The sequence below is a fragment of the Plectrocnemia conspersa genome, unplaced genomic scaffold (assembly GCF_051122295.1).
Source record: "Plectrocnemia conspersa isolate PC_06_02 unplaced genomic scaffold, ASM5112229v1 ptg000012l, whole genome shotgun sequence".
Classification (NCBI taxonomy): domain Eukaryota; kingdom Metazoa; phylum Arthropoda; class Insecta; order Trichoptera; family Polycentropodidae; genus Plectrocnemia; species Plectrocnemia conspersa.
In genome coordinates this window covers 23,412,880-23,436,875 of record NW_028277176.1, presented here as the reverse complement: position 1 = coordinate 23,436,875, position 23,996 = coordinate 23,412,880, and the positions used below count along the sequence as shown (strand labels likewise).

The 23,996-nt window shown below is 29.4% G+C and overlaps 1 protein-coding gene across 4 annotated transcripts in view; it reads right to left on the bottom strand.

The window, feature by feature from the left end:
- LOC148228653 (uncharacterized) overlaps nt 1–23,996 on the bottom strand; it is a 278,757-nt gene that overhangs the window by 124,327 nt on the left and 130,434 nt on the right. For 2 of the 4 annotated variants that reach the window (XM_088199014.1, XM_088199016.1), the window contains exon 3: nt 10,167–10,235. The exons of the other annotated variants lie outside the window; for them this stretch is intronic. In XM_088199014.1, the coding sequence (XP_088055140.1) occupies nt 10,167–10,210 (44 nt within the window). In that variant the 5' untranslated portion in view covers nt 10,211–10,235. The remainder of the gene's footprint in view (nt 1–10,166; nt 10,236–23,996) is intronic. 4 annotated transcript variants of the gene reach the window in all.

Below are 23,996 nucleotides of genomic sequence, written 5' to 3'. Positions count from 1 at the left end.
CGCTGGTAATATTTATATCGTTGTTATATATGTACTTTTTTACCACGTTTCTATGTACAGTCGACCTCCTATTGCTTAGAAATTGGGATTTGTTACAGAAATCGTCGGCCGAGACCTACGACTTCGAGTAAGCGACCACACTGCCACAAATGGCATATGCCGTCCGGACGGTGGCCGTGAATGACTTCCGGACGGCTGCTTCTGTCATATTTGCGCGCGATCGAAAAATGTGCCAAATAATCGCAACTTAAAAGTTTATGTGGGCACTCACCAATCAATATCAGTGAAAATTTTTCTGTCGTTAATATTCAATTTACGCAAAATCTTCGTCGGCTTTTGCAAAATGCCATAAGGCATAAAAATTATACTTTAGAATACGAACACCACATCTGTGACTATCCTAGAATTTGTCGCCATCGATTCTAAATAATAATATGTTATGTTGGGACATATATATAAACCGATCTAGGAAAATACATAAGGATATTCGAAACGATTTTTTTTAATAAAATCAAGTACCACTAATTATTTAATTTTATTTGAAAAAAAAATATAATAACGATATCTGTTAGAAGAATATACTATCAAAAATATAATTAATCCCTTTTGGTGTCTTAAAATATTCCAAGATGTCGGTAAGAGTCTGTTGAAGTCCCCGATAAGCATGTGGTATTATAACTTGACCACGTGACTATGATGCAGCGCTCGACATGCGTGTTGACCATAGGACGACTACTGAAATTGAACCGAGCTACTCGTTTTGCGAAAAACCATATCATTATCTCTCTCACTCTCGTCACTTAACACGCGAGAGAGCGGAAGGGGAAGTACCTCACCGTTCGCGCTCGAAAGAGCAGCTCCGACTTCGGTCCGCCTGCCAACAATGTTCGGAAGCGCTCGAAGCTGGCCAAGTAACCTCGGACAACTTCCGAGAGAGCGGACAGAACCGAACTCGAACGAAGTAACCCACTATATTCTCCGTCCTTGGCCAACCATGGCCAACTTCCAGAGAGTGTAGTGCAGGTATTATTGCGACACGAGCACGAAGAATGTGCCAGGAGTCAAACGCAACAGTTTTTTGAGTTTATTTTTTTAATAAATAGATAATAAAAAGTCGCTTTTTAAATTCGTATACCTATTTCGCTGTTCTAAGAAACGAGTACATCCATGGCAAGTTTCAAGAATATGATCCGCAACTGGTAAGAATAAGGAACGCGATCGCGATTCTCTGGGGCACTCTCGCAGATGAAAGTTAACGAACATTGACCGCGCCTTAGCAACTTTAAACAGTGCTTTATTTAATAAACGCTAAGCTGAATATATAATAAAGTGTATCTCGACGATAAACATAAACTAAAGACGAAGATAAACATAAACTAATGTAAAATGAAACTTCAGTTGGTCTTCAGTATTAATTTAGATGTTATCATATGCTAATTATAATCCCAGTATTGAACCAGCTCAGGTTATGAAACTCATAACAAGCAAACTACGGCTGAATTTTAATTACAGTAAAAACGTAGTACCTTTTAACTTTATTGTTTGCATACGTGCGTGGATTATTCTCGTTCTCATATATGCTTTAACTATAGTTTTAAATACGAGGCAAATTCACAAAGGCGGTTGTCAGCGCCGACGGCGAACCGCGATAAAAGGTAGAAATGAGCAAAATGAGCTCATGATTGCAACAAACATTGCCGGCTTGTGCATGCGGGCTGTTGCAACAAGAAAATGTTTTATCAGAGAGTGCGGCAATCGACTAATGCCTCGTAGTAAAATTGTAACGAAACTCACGCAACTAGGGATTCCAATCCCGGGATCCCGAATCCCGGGATCCCGGGATCCCGAACGATTTTCAATACCCGATGAGTCCCGGGATTATAAAACATAATCCCGAATTTTTCGGATTGGTTGATTTATCAAGCACAATCAAATTATTATTGACAACATCGTTATATTTCGTGTACAAACTTGCGCGAGTTGCACGTGTCATCTGTGAATCATTGAGGCTGTGAGTCTGAACGTGCTTTTTCAGCAGCAGGCTGCTTAGGAACCAAAATCAGATCAAGGCTAAATGATAAAACACTTGATGCTTTGATGTTACTTCGTGAGTTTTATTCAAAATAATGTTTTCAATTAATTGTGTCTATGAATGTACATAGGTATGTGCATACATTGTCAAAAGTTCATTTTTTTCTTCTCAAATAAATATATAAGACCTTCCCTTTTTTATTTTTATTATATTATTTTCTATTTTAAGTCCAAGACTAAAATTATACGTACTTTATACATTGTACGTTATAAAAAACAGATGTAAAAATATATTGTATTATTCATTTTAAATTATTTTTATCGATAAAATAACATGAAAATTATCCCGGGACTGGTCCCGGGATCCCGGAATCGACTAATTGCAATACCGAAATCCCGGGATCAAAATTTTGGCCCGGGATTGGAATCCCTACACGCAACGAAAACATCAAATTGTAAGGAATATTTTTAATGCATTATATATCTATTCTTCGGAATCAAAGACTTATTATAAATAATACCCAACTGGGACATCAATCAAAATATTGCTTATTATTATATAAAAACATATTTTATTTTATAAGATAAAACACATTGAGTTTATTCTTACCATAAATTTACGTCTAATTTCACCCATTAAAAAATGTTAATTAATTAATGGTGCAATTGTGTATATACATAAATACGTTATTCCATAAAACAAATTGTTTATGCTTTTATATAAGGTAAATATTTGGATTTTTCTTTGGAAAACGATTCGTTTCGGACTTATTCATGGAGTGTTCACTGTTCTAACCAATGCTGCCAACAGTAATGCACAAAAATGTTTTAAAAAACAATTATTTTATATATTGCTCATTTAAATTGTCTTTGTTAATTAAAATACAATAATTTCTAGAGTTTCTTTGAAATAATATTACCTACATGATTCACTAAAACCAAACTTATATTTTACTTAGAGCAAGTTTTTTATTGTTTGAAATAATAAAATAAATATTTATTATTTCAATATTTATTTATTTTTATTTAGATTAAATTAAGACCATCATGACCCCAATGCGTCAAGATGGTCGAAAATATATATATATATATATAGACATTTAATAAATAACAAGTTTCACCAATCATATTAGGTAGGCATATCCATATTCATAAATCAATGGATTTAATATAGTTTTTAAAGGACACATTAAATAAAAAATAAATATGGTATTGTAAAATATATTTTAAACACTATTTAAACTATTTATAACCGTAATAAATTAAAACTTTTTAGTTATACATACATAAGTACATAATTGATATTCTCCAAGTTAAATTTACCTCTATTAGAGAATTTTTTACCAAATATGCACGACCATAATCGATTTTAATTAATCATCACGATATTTATTCGTGAGATTAGGAAAATTTAGGAAAAATTAATCTGTGGAAATTGATCATAATTATAATTATAATAATCTGTAGTTCCGATCTCTCAGACACGGTAAAAAATTTAAGCAAGGTGAATATATTATTTAAACACAGTATTTAAACCAGAAACATATCATAGTATTAGTAAAATTATAAATGCATTTTTTAAGGCGTATTTTAAGGGACAATATTTTTCTCTACATCCAATGTAAAAAATGTCAAAGATTGCATAATACAATTTCAAAACTAAAACCTAAACATGATTTTAAAACAACGTATCTGTGAGTAACTAATCTTTGTATAGGTGAAACTTGAAGTATCTAATAAAATATTAAATAAACGACGATGACGATATTTTAGCTAGTTTAGTTACTAATAAATAATAGGATGCATTGTCAGAATATTTAAAATATTATTAACAATATAAAAACATGCGCCTGAGGATCAACGTTATATAATCGGTTTTTGAGAATTTAATGGTCTTGTATCGAAATTTATATGAGAATAAAGGTTTAGTACGGTAATGCATGTTTGCAACTCTAATAAGTGTGCGAGTATGTTGTTAATTAACACAGGTTACATATAATAAATGTGTTGTTAATTTAAATGATATTTGAAAACACGAGCTTAAAAAATAATAATAATAACTCATTTACAAAGAGGTTTTTTCCACATGTTGTCTTTTTAAGCAAGCGTCATAACCATTTACTTTAATAAATAAATATAATATATAACAATATTAAATATTATAATAATATACATATATATTTAGATCATAATTGTGAATCATTGTTGTACATTTGCAGTAGTATTTGCTGCAAACGACATCTAAATGTCATCGGAAAGTGCAAAAAATATATAGCGTTGCAATTAACTTTGGCAAAACCTGCACTATCTATACTCCAGAGATTAAATGTACAGCTTACTATTGCAACTTAACCTTATACCCCCTCAGCATTTTTGTTTTATAATCAAAATATATAATAATAATAAACAGACTAAAATAATCTGACGACATACCTGATTTTAATTATTTAAGAAAAATATGAATACTATGTTTTGCTATTTGATTAAGAGAAGATCGTTTTAGAACAAGCAAATGATCATATTCAAGAATATAAATATTTAAAGCAACTATTTAACAATATTTGGAAAATAATTATAAGACAACATTTGAGGCAATATATAGTATTACGAGAACACTAAAGTTATTATTGAATCAATCTATCTCTGCTAAAGTATATCGAATGTTACGAGCAGGATTTATACCTACCTCTGTTTAGATATACGTATATACTGCAGTTTTAATCAACTAAAGAGCATTAGACGATAACATAATACATCTAGTACCAATTTTAGTAAAGTAATGATAAAACAATTCTGGGTAATTATAAATTGCACAACATTACATGGATTTTATATACAACTAAAAAAGCTGAATAATATAATAATATATAATAGTTTTCCCCATAAGTTATAAAATCTATGGTTTCTAACACTATCGCCATAACAAAATACTAAAAAATAATATTTATAATGAATTATTCTACACAATAAAAACTTATTTAAATTTGTTATTTTTCATTTATAATTATATAATTTAGAATAATTGTAATAATTTAGAAAATACTTTTTTAATTCTTAAGTTGTAATATGACAAGCTAGTAGTAAAACACTAAACTAAATCAAAGTCTGTGAATCAATGATATTTATTTTATTAATAATAAACTATAATTATAGCTTATAATCAATAGATGTCACTTTAAAATGATTCATAACGATATTATGTTTTGTGATTAATGTCTAGGAACGGAATTTAAATAATAATATGTATACAATAATCTAGTTCATGTGTGATTCGAACCCAGCACTTTCAGATAATAGTCACTAGCACTTAAGCTAACGTGCTGTATTTTTTAGAAAACTTATTGAATTACATACATATTAAAAAATATGTTTGAAAATATTATATTTTTATGTACAAGGCCCCTGTAGAGGGAAGTTTAGGGCTCGCATACATTTGCTGACGCGACTAAATACTAGTCTGGATGTAACCGATTAAACGGTTTTGTTGTTTATTATTTATAACAGATTACATTTTGTAGTGTAAGTGCTACTGTAATACATTCCGAGAAATATAGAACTTGTATTTCTAATGAATTTGAAATAATGTTGTGATACTTTGTCTATGTTTAATACACACTAAGCCCTTGTTTTATTTACAAGTATTTAAATCGACCGGTTTGACAAAAATCGTACCGATCTGCCAAGATTTATCACTTTATAGGAACAAATTTTGATTCTTGCGCTCGGCTCGTACATTTGCTTTTTTTTTTAATTTTTGTTATGTAAAATCAACTGTCGCTGATGTACGCTGATGGTTTGCAAAATAGTCCAATATATGAACCTAAGCATGTTGGTTTAACGATATTTTTCATTTCTCGAGAAATAATAATTTTAGTTTCACTTATCGATTTCTTCGAAAATCCAAAAAAAAATTTTTGTAATATACATATAGTATGTGATTTTAATAATATATCATATGATATTATAAAAGAACACTAAACCTAAAAGACCAGAATGGATCGTTCTACTTTTATTGATTACACAACGTCGAGTTAAGAAGGAATACTGGACTGCTAATAACAGATGTTTCTACTAACAATAAAGATGAAAAACCTCTTTTGCTTATTAAATAAATGAGATTTAAGTTTGCCGATAGGAAAATTTTATGGCGTAACTGTGTGAAAAGCCCACTAACATTTTTGCAATCTGCCAAATTCTACGCTGAGTAGTTTATTTGTATCTAATTATCGATGTAGTTCGGTAGTTTCAAAGAAAAAAAGTAGTTGAAAAAATCGTAAACAATTTCTTATCACTTCTGTCATCTAATAAAAGCTTCCAAGTAAGCATGCACATAAATAAACATCTGGCACGGACCTAACCTTTCTTATGCAGCAGTTGTAAAAAAAAAAATAAACAAAAAAATACTTTATAAAAATTCTCGAGAAATGAAAATTCACCATTTGACATTTTTCTTGAGAAATAATTTTTGAGAAGAGCATAAGGTGCACCAAAAAAGATGATTTATGTATGTATGTACATATGTACGTTAACTGCGATAACAAAAACGATAATTTTATGAGATAAAACTGAGATGTATACATTTGATTTTTGTACTATTTAACTTCAAAATTATAACCTAGAGCTCAAAACACAGCTTTAAATAAATCAAACATATACTATTTATGATATTCTAGAACATTTATTGAAATAAAAAGTATTTTTCAATGATATTAAAAATTACTTATCAATCGGTATATCTATTTTAAAAAACAATGTGCTTGTTAAGTATTTGTTCAAGCGTTGTATATATATATATATATATAGTTATATATTCATATGTATAAGGTTTTACAATCAAAAGTGTTTTTCATATTATTAAAATCACTCGAGCAACAAAGCCGAATATCCTCATAATTAATTTCACTCAATACAACAATAACAACAACAGTCGTGAGAATGAGTTCTCGCCAATAATAATTACATCTCTCATCCAACCTCGGCTTAAGTAAAGGTCACATTTACAAGAAAAACAGCCTCGATATCGAAAGTGAAGCATAATAACCGAGCAACTGCAAACAATAATGTGCAACAGTGTGCACACAGAACGACGATTGCATCGGTACACCTGTTGTTAGCGTGGTACGTGTCTTATGGATACTGGTATATACGATTCTGATTATTTCAACTACCAAATAGAGAGGTGTAGGTAGTGCTTATGTATGAAAGAAATGGTTTTCCGTGTAAGGAGCTGAAATAACTGTGGATATGGAAGGATGGAGACCGTTGGTTGCCATGCGAAACTCGTGTCACATGAGACTTAATCGGTGGAACTACGCCCCGGCGACACAATGAACACATTTTATGCACCATCGATCTTGCTAGTGAATGACGGAGTGGAAAAGAAGGTATCGTGACAAAGACTGGAGAAATGGATAGCTCCTGTGGCGTGATATTGTATAAGTTGTAAAAGGCGAAATATAAAAATGGGTATGAAAGTATTTAGATAAGATTTTTATGATTTAACATGTTTTATAAGCAATGAATATTTTTTTAATACTAATCAAATTATATATTTTAGAAAGTTATTAAAAATGTTTAAACCTCAGTTAGAAAGCTTTTTTTTTTAGCATTTATATTTTTTGGCACATATTTTTAACAAGATTTTCTATAAGCTGAAGTACTTTATTATTTTAAAAAAATATTAACTAATAAGTAATTTAATTAAGTATTACGATATTAATTTGTGAGATTCTAGGTAAACCTAAACTATGATAATCGATCGATGTCTCAGACACGATATAAATTGAAAAGTATTAAGGTCCATTTAATAGGCATATAGTTAGCGATTTATAACACTCAATTAGTCGATTTATATTTTGATACTTATTAGTAATTTATTTTTGCTTAAATAATTGTAATTATGTTCTTAATAAAAAGCTTGAACAATTAAATAACATGTTATTGTAGTTATAGCTCACAAAAAAACAATACGAATTACCTTAGTCTATTTAAAATAAATAATTAATGATATATATTTATAGATTGTGTGCACTTAAATTTAATGACAAAATATTGCAACCCGGTAAATCGTTAAATTTTATTTGTACAGCACTTTTTATATGCATAGTAAATTATCTGTTAATAGCATATCATTACTGTGCAATTTATAGAAAACATTTTATTTAACAGTATCATTAAAAAGAGATATTATTATGCAATTGAATTTCATAACGAGCTATTTGATTTTTAAATGTATTATATACAAAATAATTGTGTTTCTAGCAGTGAATTAAAACCGCAAAATAAATTGCATTGGAATTTAACTAAGAACTAAATGAAATTCCTGCAAAAGACGCATAAATTTAATATATAAAATAAAAACAGTAATCCATTATTCATTCTTTAAGAACGTTAACGTCAACTTTGGTGTCTAATACATATCACCTTTTGTTGGCTACGTTAAGGTGCACATAAATCACAATGATTATATTAAAGTACAGTGCCAACATATGGTCAACCGAGATGCGAATGGTACACTTGCTACTAAATTCCAAATACGAACCTAGGCGGAGAATTAACGAGAAAATAAATTTAAGCAAAAAAGCATTTTTTTGTTCTTTTTTGCGTGGTACGTACAGTTTCGTAAAAAGTTAACCTTAATTGAGCCGAGAGACTGCGCTTTGCGAGAGAAAGCCGAACCTTTTGCCAAAGAGGATGAAGTCATTCTTTATTGAAAAAGCGGAATAAGAGCGCTGCGGATAAACGTCTGCGGATACAAGGCGTCGTTATAGTTGTGTAATATATGAAACTGTGCCATTTTGGTGAATCCGTGCCAAAACATCCATATAGAAATTGTCGCACTGAAAATATTTTAAGCAACTTTACTGATATTATAATAATTTATTAATTTATTTTAATGTTGCAGGCGTTAGCCCAATGCGTTATAATCAATCAACACTTACTAGTAAGTAGTGAGACACAATACTGGAATCAGTCTGTAAATAAGTGACATATTATATTAATTATAAACTGCTAAATAAAATACCTATATCTAAGATTTCACCCATTTTTCTTAGTTTCTTTAGTCACTTTGCTCATGTGTCCACTTTCACAACACCTTACACTAATTTATCATAGTTTTGCTACGAGATTAATTTAAATGGTATTTGACATTTTCAGTCTTCTAACCAGGTTAGTATTATCAAGGAGCTAGATTGCCTCTACGTTGACATAATGATGAAGCGCTTATCATATTCATTTACAAATTCTATATTTATATCCCTGTGGATATCGTTATTTCTAATGTACCAAGATGCGTTTTCTTAATACTTAATTTTGGAATCAATGTATGATATCGATATTATTTATTTTGTACAACCATATACATCAGGGGCGGGCGGTAAAATACTTTCCCTCTCGATCGCTCGCGTGTTAAGTAACGAGAGTGATGAGAGATAAGGGCATGCTGACCGAATGCTCTTATCTCTCACTCACTCTCGTCACTTAGCACGCGAGCGATCGAGAAGGAAATTATCTCACCGCCCGCGCTTCATATACATGTATGCATGGTTTTTTTTAACAAAAAAAAATGCAGGAACTTAAAAAAAATATTTACAATGCGCATAAAAAATAAACAAAATTTATTTCAAAACTGATTGAAATGGGAGTATTGGTCAAAGTGTATTCAAACCGAATTTGGATCAATAAAAGGTCGCAAAAACAATTATCACTTCTCAGAAGTCAAAAATTCACGTCAAAAGCTATAAAATCGTGTCGGCGCCGTCGCAGTTACCGAGCATTCTCATGGTTATTTTACTCAAAACGATCTTATTTGAGTTATTGTATATAACAATACAATAAAAATGTACATAACGTCACAATATTGAGAAGAATCTTACAAATGCGCTTAATTTATATAATATATACGTACGTATATACATACACTATGTATAATATGTACGAAAACCGGCTAAGAATTTAATAAAGGCGTTTCTTCCTTTATGGACACTAAGAAAACAATAATTTGCAAGCGCTTATTGCGTAAGCTTCAGATTAAACTCGTACGTATAATATTATAAAATATATACATTCACATATGTAAATGTGCTTAGTAAATCCCATAAAAGCTCCTAATTTATAAAAGCACAAACACATACCATTTGAAGTTGATAATAAAGCAATTTAATATCGCTGCTAGCATCGCATTTTCTTCATTGTAGACTTACCTGAAATTAAAAAAATACATAATTAATATTTCATGTGTAAATATTTGTCAGAAAAATAAATTTTCACGATAAGCTCACCACGCGGAGCTCTCGCTTTTCGATCAGACACGAAATGAGAAATTCAAACAAGAAGGCTCTAATTCCAGCGTAATAGGATTCATCGTGTAATTTCTGTCGATAAAATCCCAAGAACGATGTAATTGCATTTCAGATGCTTTATAACGTCGATTGTGAGAAATTCTAGTCTCGAAGGCACACGAGCTTTCATTGTGTATTTCCATCGAATGGATTAATTATTAAATTAAATAGAAACACGTTTGCCATTAAAGCATAATTGTTATACATCACATCTTTGAATCAAATATATTATGGTGTTTATAAAATCATTTAATGGTTATTTTTATATTGATTAATAATAATTAAAGCTCTTCATTAAAAAATTAATAGAACTGTGTGTCTGGACTATCCAAAAAATACATATTAAAATGGATGGCAGTAATAGATATTTATGTTTAAAGTTACACTGTGAAATAACAATGTAACATTGAAAGCCATCAAAAATAAAAATCCAATTATCACAACCGCAAATATATGATAATTCTATTTTTATGTTGCAGAAGACTCATACATTAAAAAACACTTTACTTGAATATGAATTGCATTTTCATGATTGATTATGGAATACAATAATACATTGTATATATTTGAATTATTTATAACTGAATGTTGAACTTACTGTTTATTTATATTATTGTTATTCATATCGTAAAAATGCCATTAATAATTAATTTACAGAAAAAATATTTTCTCAGGAGATCAACGAGTAATTTTACAAAAAAATGGATCCCATGGTTACGTTTTGTTAGTTTTTTATTCTTATGGCAAAAGCACAACATATGAATGTGTATTGTTTTAACATTTAAAATTTATTTTTTGTTTTAACGTTACAGATTTTTAGACCGACTTAAAATCAAAAGCAAATAGTTTTACATGAAACGTGCATTTACATGCTTCAAAATAAGAACAAACCGTAATAAAAAATAATAACAGACACACCTAAACCTATATGATTTAACTGTATTTTAATAGTGAGTATATTTATTTTTTCATAAAATAAAACACCCATAACTTAATAAACTTTCATATGCTCCCTTTTGGGTACAATTGCAAAACTTTTACAATTTATCTCAGACGTTTGTGTGGATATTTTAACTTATCTCTTTGTGCAATTTAAATGTTCTTTTTCACACAAAGCATATTATAAATTGAATTACTTTAGTCTCCAATCTATCATTACCATATCGTTACTTAATCGCAAGGCCTGCCACAAGACGAGTACTGAATCCCACTTCGAATTAATTAAGCGTGTTTAAAGTAACCTTTAGGACCCTCAGAGACTGAGCCGTGTTCAAGAAATAACCTTGAACCATACTCCAAATCGATCCCCGGCGACTGAGTTAAATTTAACTCGAATCTAATGAGGCTGGGAGCATTTAAAAAACGATGATCCGGTATAAACTCTAACAAGACACCTGTGCGAAATATCGCCTAGCGCTTCCTTTATCCGAAATAACAAGATGCGCAAATTTGATTCGATGATGTTTATTTTATTATATGGATCGGAAAATCTGCAGGATTTTGTAAATCGTTTCGTATATTACATCTTCTCGCTTAGTTAAAAGCGGCTTAGAGGTCTCTAGGGGTCAGAGGAGATTCGGAAAATGCTAGCACTTGTATAGATACGTACGTGCGATTCGCTTCTTAAAAGATTATAACGGTTAATATTGCATATGGTGTGAGGTGGGATTGGGTTATGGCTATTGCTTCGTGAAACGATGCTTTTTTACCTTTTTATATCAACGCTGGGAATTACAGTGAATTTTTAATGAACTGTTACAATACAAGGGAGACATTCAATTTTTTTAAAGAATATAAAACAGGTAAAAATACACGCTTTAAAAATGTAAATAATAAAATGAAAAATCCAAAAAGTATCTCAAAATATTACATATATATTTCAGATGCTTCTGTTATTAAATATTATGACAAAATATTTATACTAGTGAAAAAGATTATATAAATCACCTAATGATATTTATCTTCTAATGTAGTATTTTATTAGGTTTACGTTTATTTTGAAAAAGAAAAGATGCAAAGCCTAATACAGAAGCAAAATATACAAGCTTTTCAATATAAAATGTATAAAAATACATTAAACTTAATATACTTTTTTAAAATATGTCTATCCATCCTGACGTTCAGCAAGACTTCTATCTTTAAATCTCACTTACTTGTAAGTAAAGTAATTAGTAAAATAAATAATTATTTATTTTTCTCTATAATTTTCCAGTTGATTTCTCCGTTATCAATTTATTGGCTAATTTGTTGAAGTTTCTTTATATTTTCGTATTGTATTTTCTACTTCTTATAGTTTTTGTTAATAGGGAAGTTTAGGATATACCACGGAGCATCCAATATCTGTCTTAAAATTTTATTTTGGATTCTCTGAATATTACACTCCTTAATATTGCTGTATCCTTGGCATATATAGATATAGAGGATAGCAAACTTCCCTGAAGATCTCTAGCTGGAATTTTATGCGGTATAGAGTATTCATTATTTAGTAAAACTACTTCTACTTCTCATTTATAATGCTTGAACTACACTCTCTGAAAGTTGTCCGAACCGAAGTTTAAATGAAGTCCGCCGAGGTCGCCGACTTCCAAATAGCGACCACACTGTCACAAATATCATATGCCATCCGGACGGCGAGCGTGAATGACGTCCGCACGGCGGCTGCTGTCAAGTACAGCCGGCATATTTACGCGCGATCGAAAAATGTGCCATATAATCGCAATTTTTAAATTGTCATATTATTAAAATTACGCTACTGATAATTATAAAAGTTTGTGTGGGCACTCATCAATACAATATCAGTGAAAACTTTTCGGTCGTAAATATTCAATTTACGCCAAATCTTTGTCGGCTTATGCAAAATGCCATAAGGCATAAAAATGATATTTCAGAATACGAACACCACATCTGTGACTATCCTAAAATGTGTCACCATTGATTCTAAATAAGAATTCGTTATGGTGTGACATTTATATAAACCGATCTAGTAAATACATAAGGATATTCGAAACGATTTTTTTAAGAAAATCAAGTATCACTAATTATTTTTTAATTATTTAATTTTATATGAAAAAAAATATAATAACGATATCTGTTAGAAGAATATACCATCAATCCCTTTTGGTGCCTTAAAATATTTAAAGTAAGAGTCTGTTAAAGTCCCCGATAAGCATGTGGTATTATAACTTGACCACGTGACCACGATGCAGCGCTCGACATGTGTATTGACCATAAGACGCCTACGCGCATACTGAAATTGAACCGAGTTACTCGTTCTATCTCAGTTTGCGAAAAACCATATCATTATCTCTCTCACTCTCGTCACTTAACACGCGAGAGAGCGAAAGGGGAAGTATCTCACCGCTCGCGCTCGAAAGAGCAGCTCCAACTTCGGTTCCTTTGACATCAGTCCGTTTGCCGACAATGTTCGGAAGCGCTCGAAGCTGGCCAAGTCGACTGAATTACCCCCACTTTACCTCCCAATCTCGGTAACCTCGGAGAACTTCCGAGAGATTTTAGGGCGGGCAGAACCGAGCTCGGCCGAAGTAACCCACTATATTCTCCGTCCTTGGCCAACCTTGGCCAACTTCCAGAGAGTGTAATGCAAGCATAAGCGTTTTAAGCATAGTAAATGATCGAGGGAATTCAGTGTATTCAATACATAATGAACAATGCTGTACCGTTTAAAATTGTTATAAATCATTGATTTTACAGTTATTATTTTTAATCTGCATTTAATTAATTTTAATAAATAGCGTCATTTGCAATTGCTATTTGTGACATATTTGTTATTTAATCACATTATTCTACTACAGTCTATCGATTATTGTAAAAATATATTTAAATACTAAATTACTTAGTTTAATACACATTTATTTAATACGTTCCTATATATCCTAAAAGTGTATATATATTTATATATTACATAAACACATAGTTTCACAGTCGCTAAGCAAAAAGTTCGCAGGAAAATCCGGAACGTGATCGGATTTCCGACAAAAGAGCTATCGTTACCAACACTACCGTAAAAACATCAGAAATCTCACGGAAATGGAGAAAAAGTATCTATCACGTATAGATAAATATATTTCTCGCGCTTTAAAACTTTATTAATATCTATCACACCAAAAAATAATAAATTTTAACTATAGGCTATGAAAGTTCTTTGATCAACAACTGTTTCGTGGGAGTATATAACAGGTGTGGGGACAAGAACAAGACCATAAGTCCATGAGATGAAGGCCTAGCGGATTCTGGACGCGTGTCGCATAATAATGACGAATATATAACGACTCGAAGGTGAGTTTCATAAGTTGACTTATTACAAACTTGAATACGTTAATATAATACAATCCACCGTTGTTTTATTATATAAGGCGCGAGTGAAAATTTTCAGAAAATTATACATTGAAAACCGGTCCAACGCGACAATTCACAAAAAAGTTTTCTTGTTAGAAAAATGTGACCCCTCCAACGACAAACTTTAACCGACTTGGTTATTAATAAGATTGAAACAATTGAAAATTTTCTTGCATGGAAAAGAATATTGAAAACATTTTTTCATATCGTTGTTATTATTGTTTGCGCTCAATCGGATCTGATAATGTATATTTTTACCCAATAATAACATTAGCCAAATTGAAAAATTGTGTTATAGAATCTTTTTTTCTTAAAAGGCGAAACAAAGCCTTGAAGTGATTATTTGTACGTTGACAAAGTTCCGCATTTTCCTTTAACGCCAATAAAAGCTTCGGTAACAGCCTCGAGCTCAATTACAATGCCAAAAACAAAGCGAAGCTTTTAGCGACGAAAGCTTTCGAATACACTGCAGATTATTATACACATAGAACAAATATTAGGTCAATCCGTAAATTCCTGCATATTAAATCAAGCAAATAAAACTAACTGACAAAACTATATGTATATACAATAAAAAAAAAACATACATACAAGGTATACTATACAAGCACAACTTCGCTGTGGCACACAGTTTTAGTTACAAAGACGTTCCGAATATATCTCGTACATATACTATTAAACATACATAAATATATTGATATTATTCACTATTTTTATTAGTACGGTATAAAAAACAGATATTTTTATTCCCTTTCAGAAACATATATTTTATTACGGTATAATTAGTGGCTTTCGGGGTGAAAAAGCACATACAATAAAAGTTGGAAATCCCTTTTAAAACAAGTAATACAACATCAACGAAGTCTGACTGCTGAAAAACCAGTTATCCCAAATGTAAAATTATACTATAACATCGAATAAATTATATAGGATACTCTTATAATAATAATATTCTATACTATTTTTATTTTTAATATATAATAATATAAAAATGATGTAGTCTAGATAAGCTTGATATTTTTCTTTAATTGGAACCCGTGGTAATTTTTCACAAAAAAAAACATTTATTATTTTATTTTTCCTAAGCGTCTGAAAATGTAATCTATAAAATGAGCCATCTCCGAAGGTTCAACTCACGCAGTTTATTGTAGGGTTCGGAATAATATAATATTATATATGTATATGTACATGTACATATATAGACCATCGGACTTTTATGCCACAGAAATATCTATGATATATATATTTTTTCTATTACAGATAATTCTAGGTCCAATATTTACAACAATGAATAGTAAACGTACAATGTGTGTGCCTATAATATTATCCTATAAAAGTTTGAGGAATAATATTTTTTTCATATTCTGAAAAATGCATGCTTATATATTACCTATATTGTATATATATATATAATATACAATATATCGAGTACACTTGATCCCCCAAGAAAAATTCTATTCAATCACGTTTCCTGTTAAGCATCTTGAAAATTCCGTAACATATTCGATTGGTCCTCAAAAAAAGTAAGACCCGCTTGACACTGTTTCAAAAATGTATTATACTATTCGCAAAAATATCAACATAAATTCAATACAATTAGCAAAAACGATTTCATGGTCTGCTTCGTTGCTATAACCGAAAAGTTCGGTTCGATGAGCTTTTAATAAATCGTCCTAGAAATTATTCCAGCGACATCCAAATTGTGTCGTCGGAAAAGTTGGCCGATCAAAGTAAACGATTCGCCAATTAAAAGTCAATCGCCCGTCAAAGTCGAAAAATCAGACACGCTCAACTAACCCGTTCTATGGATTAAAAGCGATCGTTTCTGATTGAAAGTTCAAAGTTAAAGATGCTAAGAATACGTTATGAACTTTGAAGTATATAATACTGCTAAAATTATTTAATAAACATAAACATTTTCAATCAAAATTAAAGCAAATTTAATAAATTGAAAAGGGCAATTTTTTTAAATAATTAAATTTAACCAATTTCAGGACCACAAAATATAATTTTTATTTGCATAATAAATATAATGTCACAGCTGAACCTTTCAAGTTATAATTAACGTTAGCTAATATTTTTATATAACATAAGCTAATTAAATACATATAAAAAGTGGCTTAAAATAGAAACGATCAATTTCTCGTATACATATTTTTTAAATCAATATCAAAAAAATATGCTAAAATAAATCAGGGTAGTTGTTTGCAAAAAATCAGGTTTATTAAATCTATGTTTGTAACAACAAATTAAGTATCTAGCAATAGCCTTTTTGTGGATCAGGGTGACTTTCATACATTTCCACAAATCAAGAAACGATGAAGTTTTAAACGGAAAATTAAAAGTAAAGGGGAGCAAAGAGATTAACCAGACAGCCTTTCAATATAAAGTCAAGTATGAAGTTCGGTCCTGTGGAATGCGATTTAAGCTTCAACCATATTTCATGTCGAAGATGTCAATTTCGTTTATGGTTAAAACGTAATTTAATGTATATATGGTGCAATTTGAATCATCCTGCTTTATACAATATTATGCATATAAACTATCAAGCAGAATAGCTGCAACGTAAACACAAACACGAGTCTCATTTAAATATTCCATTTCACTATTCTAGAGTCTAGACTGTTGCCATTAAACTAGCTACGTATCCCGATAGCTATATTTTACAATTTTACACATAAACTCAAGCCATTTCCATATTAAAAATGTAAATTATGCTACTGCTTCGAGTTAAATTCGACGTTATATCTTAGTAGGTATAAACATAACTAATAGTTGCTTCCTTATTGAGGGATTTAATTCGATTCGCAACCGGATTTGCAAGTTTCTAGTCGCTTCCTTGGTTATGTCATGGCAAATAATGTTCTGCCATATTCATGCGATTATAATATATTACAAGGTTGACGATGTTCAATTATGGTTTATTTGTTTTCATATCGATCGTAAAGACGATATGTACGTTGACAAAATTAAATATTTAAATGTATATTATTAATGATTCAGTGAATCGTCTATTAAATAATCAACGCCGCAAACATTGTCAAGATTCAGATTAATAATAAAAGCATTATTCAAAAGGCAGATAAATTTAAAAATGAGAAAAATCATACTTTTAATCCTTAAAAAAGAATACGTATAAAATCAAGGCGATCGTTTTATTTTTGATGGAAGCAAATAATACATAAATTTCTGGACGGTTCAGATTACACGTGAAGGGTATCTAAATTTGGAAACTGTTACCATGGCATCGTGTTTTATGTAGATCCTTGAAATAAAGATAACCTAACGTCCAGCTCCTGCAGAATATAAAAATACGATTGTTTTTTTATAATAAAATTAAAACTGCTACTTTTATTTTTGTCATAGTTTCCATAAATTTCACGTCATAACTATTTTTTAATTGCCCACATTATATTGTCTCGTTTAGACGTTATAATATTTTAATTATTTATTATGTATATTAATATATAAATATGCAACAATATGTCTGAATATTATTTATATAATAATACATATTATATAATAATTAATTAATTGTAGAATAAAAAATATTACAATCTATAATTAACTTGGTAAAACATTACACAAAATGTGTGTTTCATTTAGAAGACAATTTAAAAACACAGTTGAACCTCAGGAGATAATAATTTTAATTCTATTTACCCCAGAGATGAACCCTAAAGTTAAATTTTAATTACGAACATAAATTTCAATATCTAAGAATTAAAAAATCTGAATACTACATGTATGGTGAAATTAAACATAAATATAAGCTTTAGGTTAGAAGAATTGTAATTTGATTTACCCCTGAGATAAAAATAAAAAAAATTTGGGTATACTGTTCTGATAAATAAAAACCAGCAAAAAAACGCATGCAAATTTTTGAAAGCTTAAAGAAAGCTTATGTGTTATTTAACATTTATATAAAGTTTAGAAGATACGCTTTTAATGCTAGTATTATTAAATATTATATGAAGTTATTCTAACTTTTTAAAGTTGTTTTTATTAAAATATGGTGACAAAGGTAAATAAATATGAGATTTAATTTAGTAAAAAATATATATTTATATTATTATATCATATATTTTAAACAAAGTATAATATTATGTTTAAAGAATAATTATTTCAATTGTATACTAAGGATAACCTAAATATAAATATTTCGAGTTTTGAAGCCAAAGAAGTGTGACTTTTCAGCCAAATAACGCAGGAAAAGCTGGTAACAATTTATTTTATAAACATATATAAATTTTATTGTTGTGAATATACTGTTTGTGATTTGACCTTTGAAACTTTTGATTAATTTTTTCGTGAGTTCGTAATGGTCATTAAAATTAACTTGAAATTTTAATGAATTGTGGAGTCGATTGAAACCCACACAAATAAATAAGGGTAGTAAAATAAAAATTTTAGTGTGCTAAAAATTTATGTTTTTTATGCAATAAAATACTGCTACTAAATGTAACTAATGTAACTAAACATATAAATTTAAATCAGAATAAAGTGATATTTATGATGACGAAAAGTGTGAAAGGCAATTAAAAAAATGCAGTTAATAATCAATAAACTTCATGAACAATGATCAGGACTCATTATTTTATGAAACGATTAACGAGTATTTTGGCACTTTAGATGCCGAAATAAGGTTTAGCGGATTATTCAGAATTCGCGCCGCTGCAATAGAAGTATTTCGAAATTATATCCAATATTTTATTAAAGAAGCGCCGCCGGTTGTTGCTTCCCGTCTAAGTCCACCAAAGAATGTGTACGCCATTGTTATTAGAGTTTCGCCTAATTTTGGTTATATAAAATAAATCGGGCACTAATTTCTAAAAATAACTAATTTGTTACTCTTGTGTATTACAATTAAAATTATTATGTTTCGAATGCCCTAATACATTCGTAAAATACTCCTAGAATGTGTACGTAATGTTTTCAATTACTCGAATTGACCCGGGTAACTGTGAAATAAAAAGTTATACCGTTCGTGCTATATGAAATAATGATATAATCGTGGGCCGTCACAATCGAATTAGAAGTTGAACTGACGAATGTCCTGCAGTAACGGTAACCACGTACCTGTTCTTGAAGGCTAGGAATGGAGACAATGGAAGTTCAGCATTCCGTCACATCCGACTGTGCTCGCGTATGGAGGACGCGTTCCACTCCACATTAACCAAAAACAAATGGCAACTTTTTTGCCCACTGAGGCAATTTCTCCAGCGACAATTTGTATAAAAGGGACGGCCGCTTCGCCAAAATTCCATCAGAAATTCGCAACGCTTCAAAAATTTGCTTCGAAACGACTCAATTTATATACAATACGACCGCGGCCGAAGCAATATGAGTATACCATGGCACAGTGCGGTTCAAAATAATAGAACAGAACATCGAATCGATTCCTTTTTACTTACATTCGTAATACACATAAATTTTATTTAATAATATTAATATTGGTTACATAATAGCAAACTAGTGGATGTGAACTCAAAGGAGCAAAGAATTGGGACTACTAGTACATGCGTATAATCAATGGTTTTGCTGATATCCCTACGTGACTGTTAGGAATTTCTTAATTGAGTATTTAAGAGACTAAATAGATATTTGGTATTCATATAGATTTTAAACCTGATTTGACATTTAAATTGATAAGCTAATACTTTTATTTTAGTTTAATTTAATTTAATTGTAATTATTTTTAATCACTTTGTTTTTTTTTTGATAAAATTAGTAATTATAAAAAAATATCTAATAAAGATTATGATTATATACTACCTTTAAGTTTTAAAATTATTAATAATTTTCTCACTTTTTAATGCTATGATGAATTTTATTTCAAGTAATGCTACGAATATCAATTGCGTTCCAATACAACATTTAAGGCAATTTATAGTTTTATAACTGCACTAAATTTGTCATTAAATCGATCTATCTTTGATGGAGTATATCGTAGCTACACCTGTATTGTACCTACACACGATGTATGGATATTCCGCAATTTCAATCAACCAAAGAGCTTTTGACGATAGCATGATATATTCAGTCCCTGTGTTTAATAGATAGAATAAAATAATATTAAAACATTTATCGGTATTTGTATAAGAAATATTTGTCCTACATATAAGATATAAAATTAAAAACTATTTTTTTATGTTGTAGATAATTACTATATTTTTATTTAATTGTCTATTGTAAACTATTAAAATATTTAGTATATATAGATAAGTTACATGGTGCTAGATTATTATTACTTTTAAATAAATTATATCAAACAAATCTTTAGTGGCTTCAATAATAAATTGCTGTAAGATAAAATATTTAAAACCTTATGTGTCTTTGTGAAGTTGAGAATGGGACGGATTTTTGCCTGAATTTTGTAAAAAAGTGCTTTGACACAAACTACCAAAATATTCAGGAAAGACTGAGCTTAAACTTTTATTTCAAAACTGTGCTTAAATTAAATTTTGTGAAGTTCACAAAAAGTTTTCGTATTGACTAAGTGGAACAGGCGTAAATAAACTTTATTTTATAATTGCGTTCCGGTATGTATCAAGACATATTTAATTTTTTTTATTTGTTATTTAAATTTTACCGTAAATTTTTGTATAAGGATCGCTACAAAAATATTGCTTAATATTTTTTTTATTATATTTAAAAGTATATAATAAAAATGTTTTTTTATAAATTAATATTAATATCCATAGCGAAATTTTACTATAATATTTATATTAGAATTTTTATTTTTATTTTAAAACTAATAAAACGATCAAATTATAAATTAATTCTATGTGTCTTATTTTATTATTTAGAAAAATGTTTTTTAAAAATATTTTTTCAAAGCAAAGAATAAAAAATGGTAAAACATTTATTAAGACATTTACATGTATTAAGTGATTTTCTTTATTGTTTTAATAATTTTATTTATATGCAAAATTATACTATAACTTTATTTATATGTAGAGATTTCTGTAGTTATATATTTCTAGTACAGGCAAAAATAATTTAGTAGTGAATTATTAATATGTGAAATTACTGTGATTTTCTCGATAGTTTTAATAAACTGACACATAAACTATCATTGCTTATTTATCATATGTGGTTTTGTTTTATATTTGATTAGATTGAACATATAAATATACACGTTAAAACTTACGGTATAATAAATTATAAAATGTAATTAAAAATATGTTTAATATAATGTCAAATTAAACATAAACCCAATAACGATAAAATTAAATATTATTTTTTAATTAGCAGTCTCTTAGAAATATTAATTTAATAATAAAAAAAAACAGTTTATATTCCTGTTGAAAAAACAGTATTTAATTGTAAATAAATATGTCTTTAAAGCTCCATTAATTACATTTTTTTACCAAAATTGTTAAAAATCTCTTGGGTCAAAGGAATGGGAAATAAAATTCGCGAATGTTACCAAAACTATATAAAAATATAATATTCGCATTTTTGCACACATTAATAAAAGCTAAATTAAAAGAAAGCTACTAATTATATTTAAATTTAAAGAGTGTATGTTTGCATTATAACAACTGCAGATCGATTTTATGTAATTACATTTCAACGCGGAAATACAGTATATATTATACATATATGTACATAAATGTTGAAAGAAATCACTATACATATATATTATATAGAAAACGTAACGCTTCTCGATCAGATGCTGGTTCGGTTCATCCCAAGGGGATTAAATGCATTCATACAAAAAAAATGATAACAATCGCTAAACAGCACGAGCGAGAAACGCGCCCTTTATGGTGTATCGCGAAAACTCCAAACTGGTTTTAGGGTGGTGTGTTTATATTTTGCGTATGTGTGGATTTTTGGGTGGTATATGCGAGTGTGTTGGCGTATGCGACCTCTGGAAAACCTCAGCTCAAGGGTATGAATATAATTTACGAGGGGTTTAAAGGACTCACCCACCGCGAGGGCTGCATTGATTTAATATTTAACGCGACGATGCAAAACGCACACCTTCTTACAGTTTATATATTATAAAATAAAGTATTTTAAAAATGCTTCATCTAACCTGTAATTATCGATATTTATCGAATTTGTTGTACAGTAAATTTAAAATTATACTATGTAGTAAAATAAAATAGAAAAATATTTTATTGGACATATTTATTTAGTGTTTACAACATAATAAACTAACCACCATGAATAGCTTGTTTATACTGCTAAGCAATTTCGGTCCATCAAAACAATGTATTTAATTCAAGAATTCTGCAAAAGCAGATCATTTAAAACACATTTCACAAATATGATTCCAAGACACTTAAAGTGCCGTCCATTCTATACAATATAAAGCAATGGATTTACATTTTAATTGTATGCTTATTTTTACTACGTAATCCTGACAAGTTCTGGTAATTTTAATTTATTTAACAAACTGTAAAATGCACTTATTTTGTGTCGCATCGTGGTAGTGTGTGAGTCGCTTTCATGTTGTTTTTCATCAGAATCAAAAGTGCATTATATTTAGAATTGCTCCAAAGGGATTACGCTCTGCAGGAAGATGCTGCAAAGCCCGACGATATTTCAGTGCTTTTCGTTGTTGCACCGAGTTGAAACCCTTTACAATTTCTCATTCCAATTGCCGTACGGAGGATTTATAGTATATATTTAGAGATTATCTTGCAAAGTCTGCATTGTGTTGATAAAATATAGAGACCATACAACGAAGAAATTTTAATACCCTGGTATACACGCCAAATAAACGGTCATTTATTATAAATTGTACTGGATTAAATAAATTTTAAAGCAATCAATCCACATAAAAAATATCGTTGGAAAGAGGGTACGTTGATAATACATGTTTGAAATTTATAAAACATTAATCCACTTTAAAAGCTTTCAGCAATACCTTTTAGCGTTTTGCTTAGATTAATAAATGAAACGTATTTTATTTTCTTTTATATATATTTTTTAATACAAATATATAAAAAAAAAAATGTCGCTATTTACACAAATATAGTATTGGTCTTCGAAAATATGTATCGTATATTTTTTATTATCTTATAACATTTCATTTTTATATTTACACATATTGAAGATATGAATTATTCAATTTGGTTTTATTCGTCGTGGTTATAAATATTTCCATAAACGTATTTTTTTATTAGTAGACAGGGTCTATTAAAGTTTTAGCAAAAATGTGTATCTAGTCAAACCTTATTTGGTCATCAAAAAAATAGTTTATAGTATGCTAAGTTTGCACTATATATTTTGATTTCAGTCTGGTTTCCC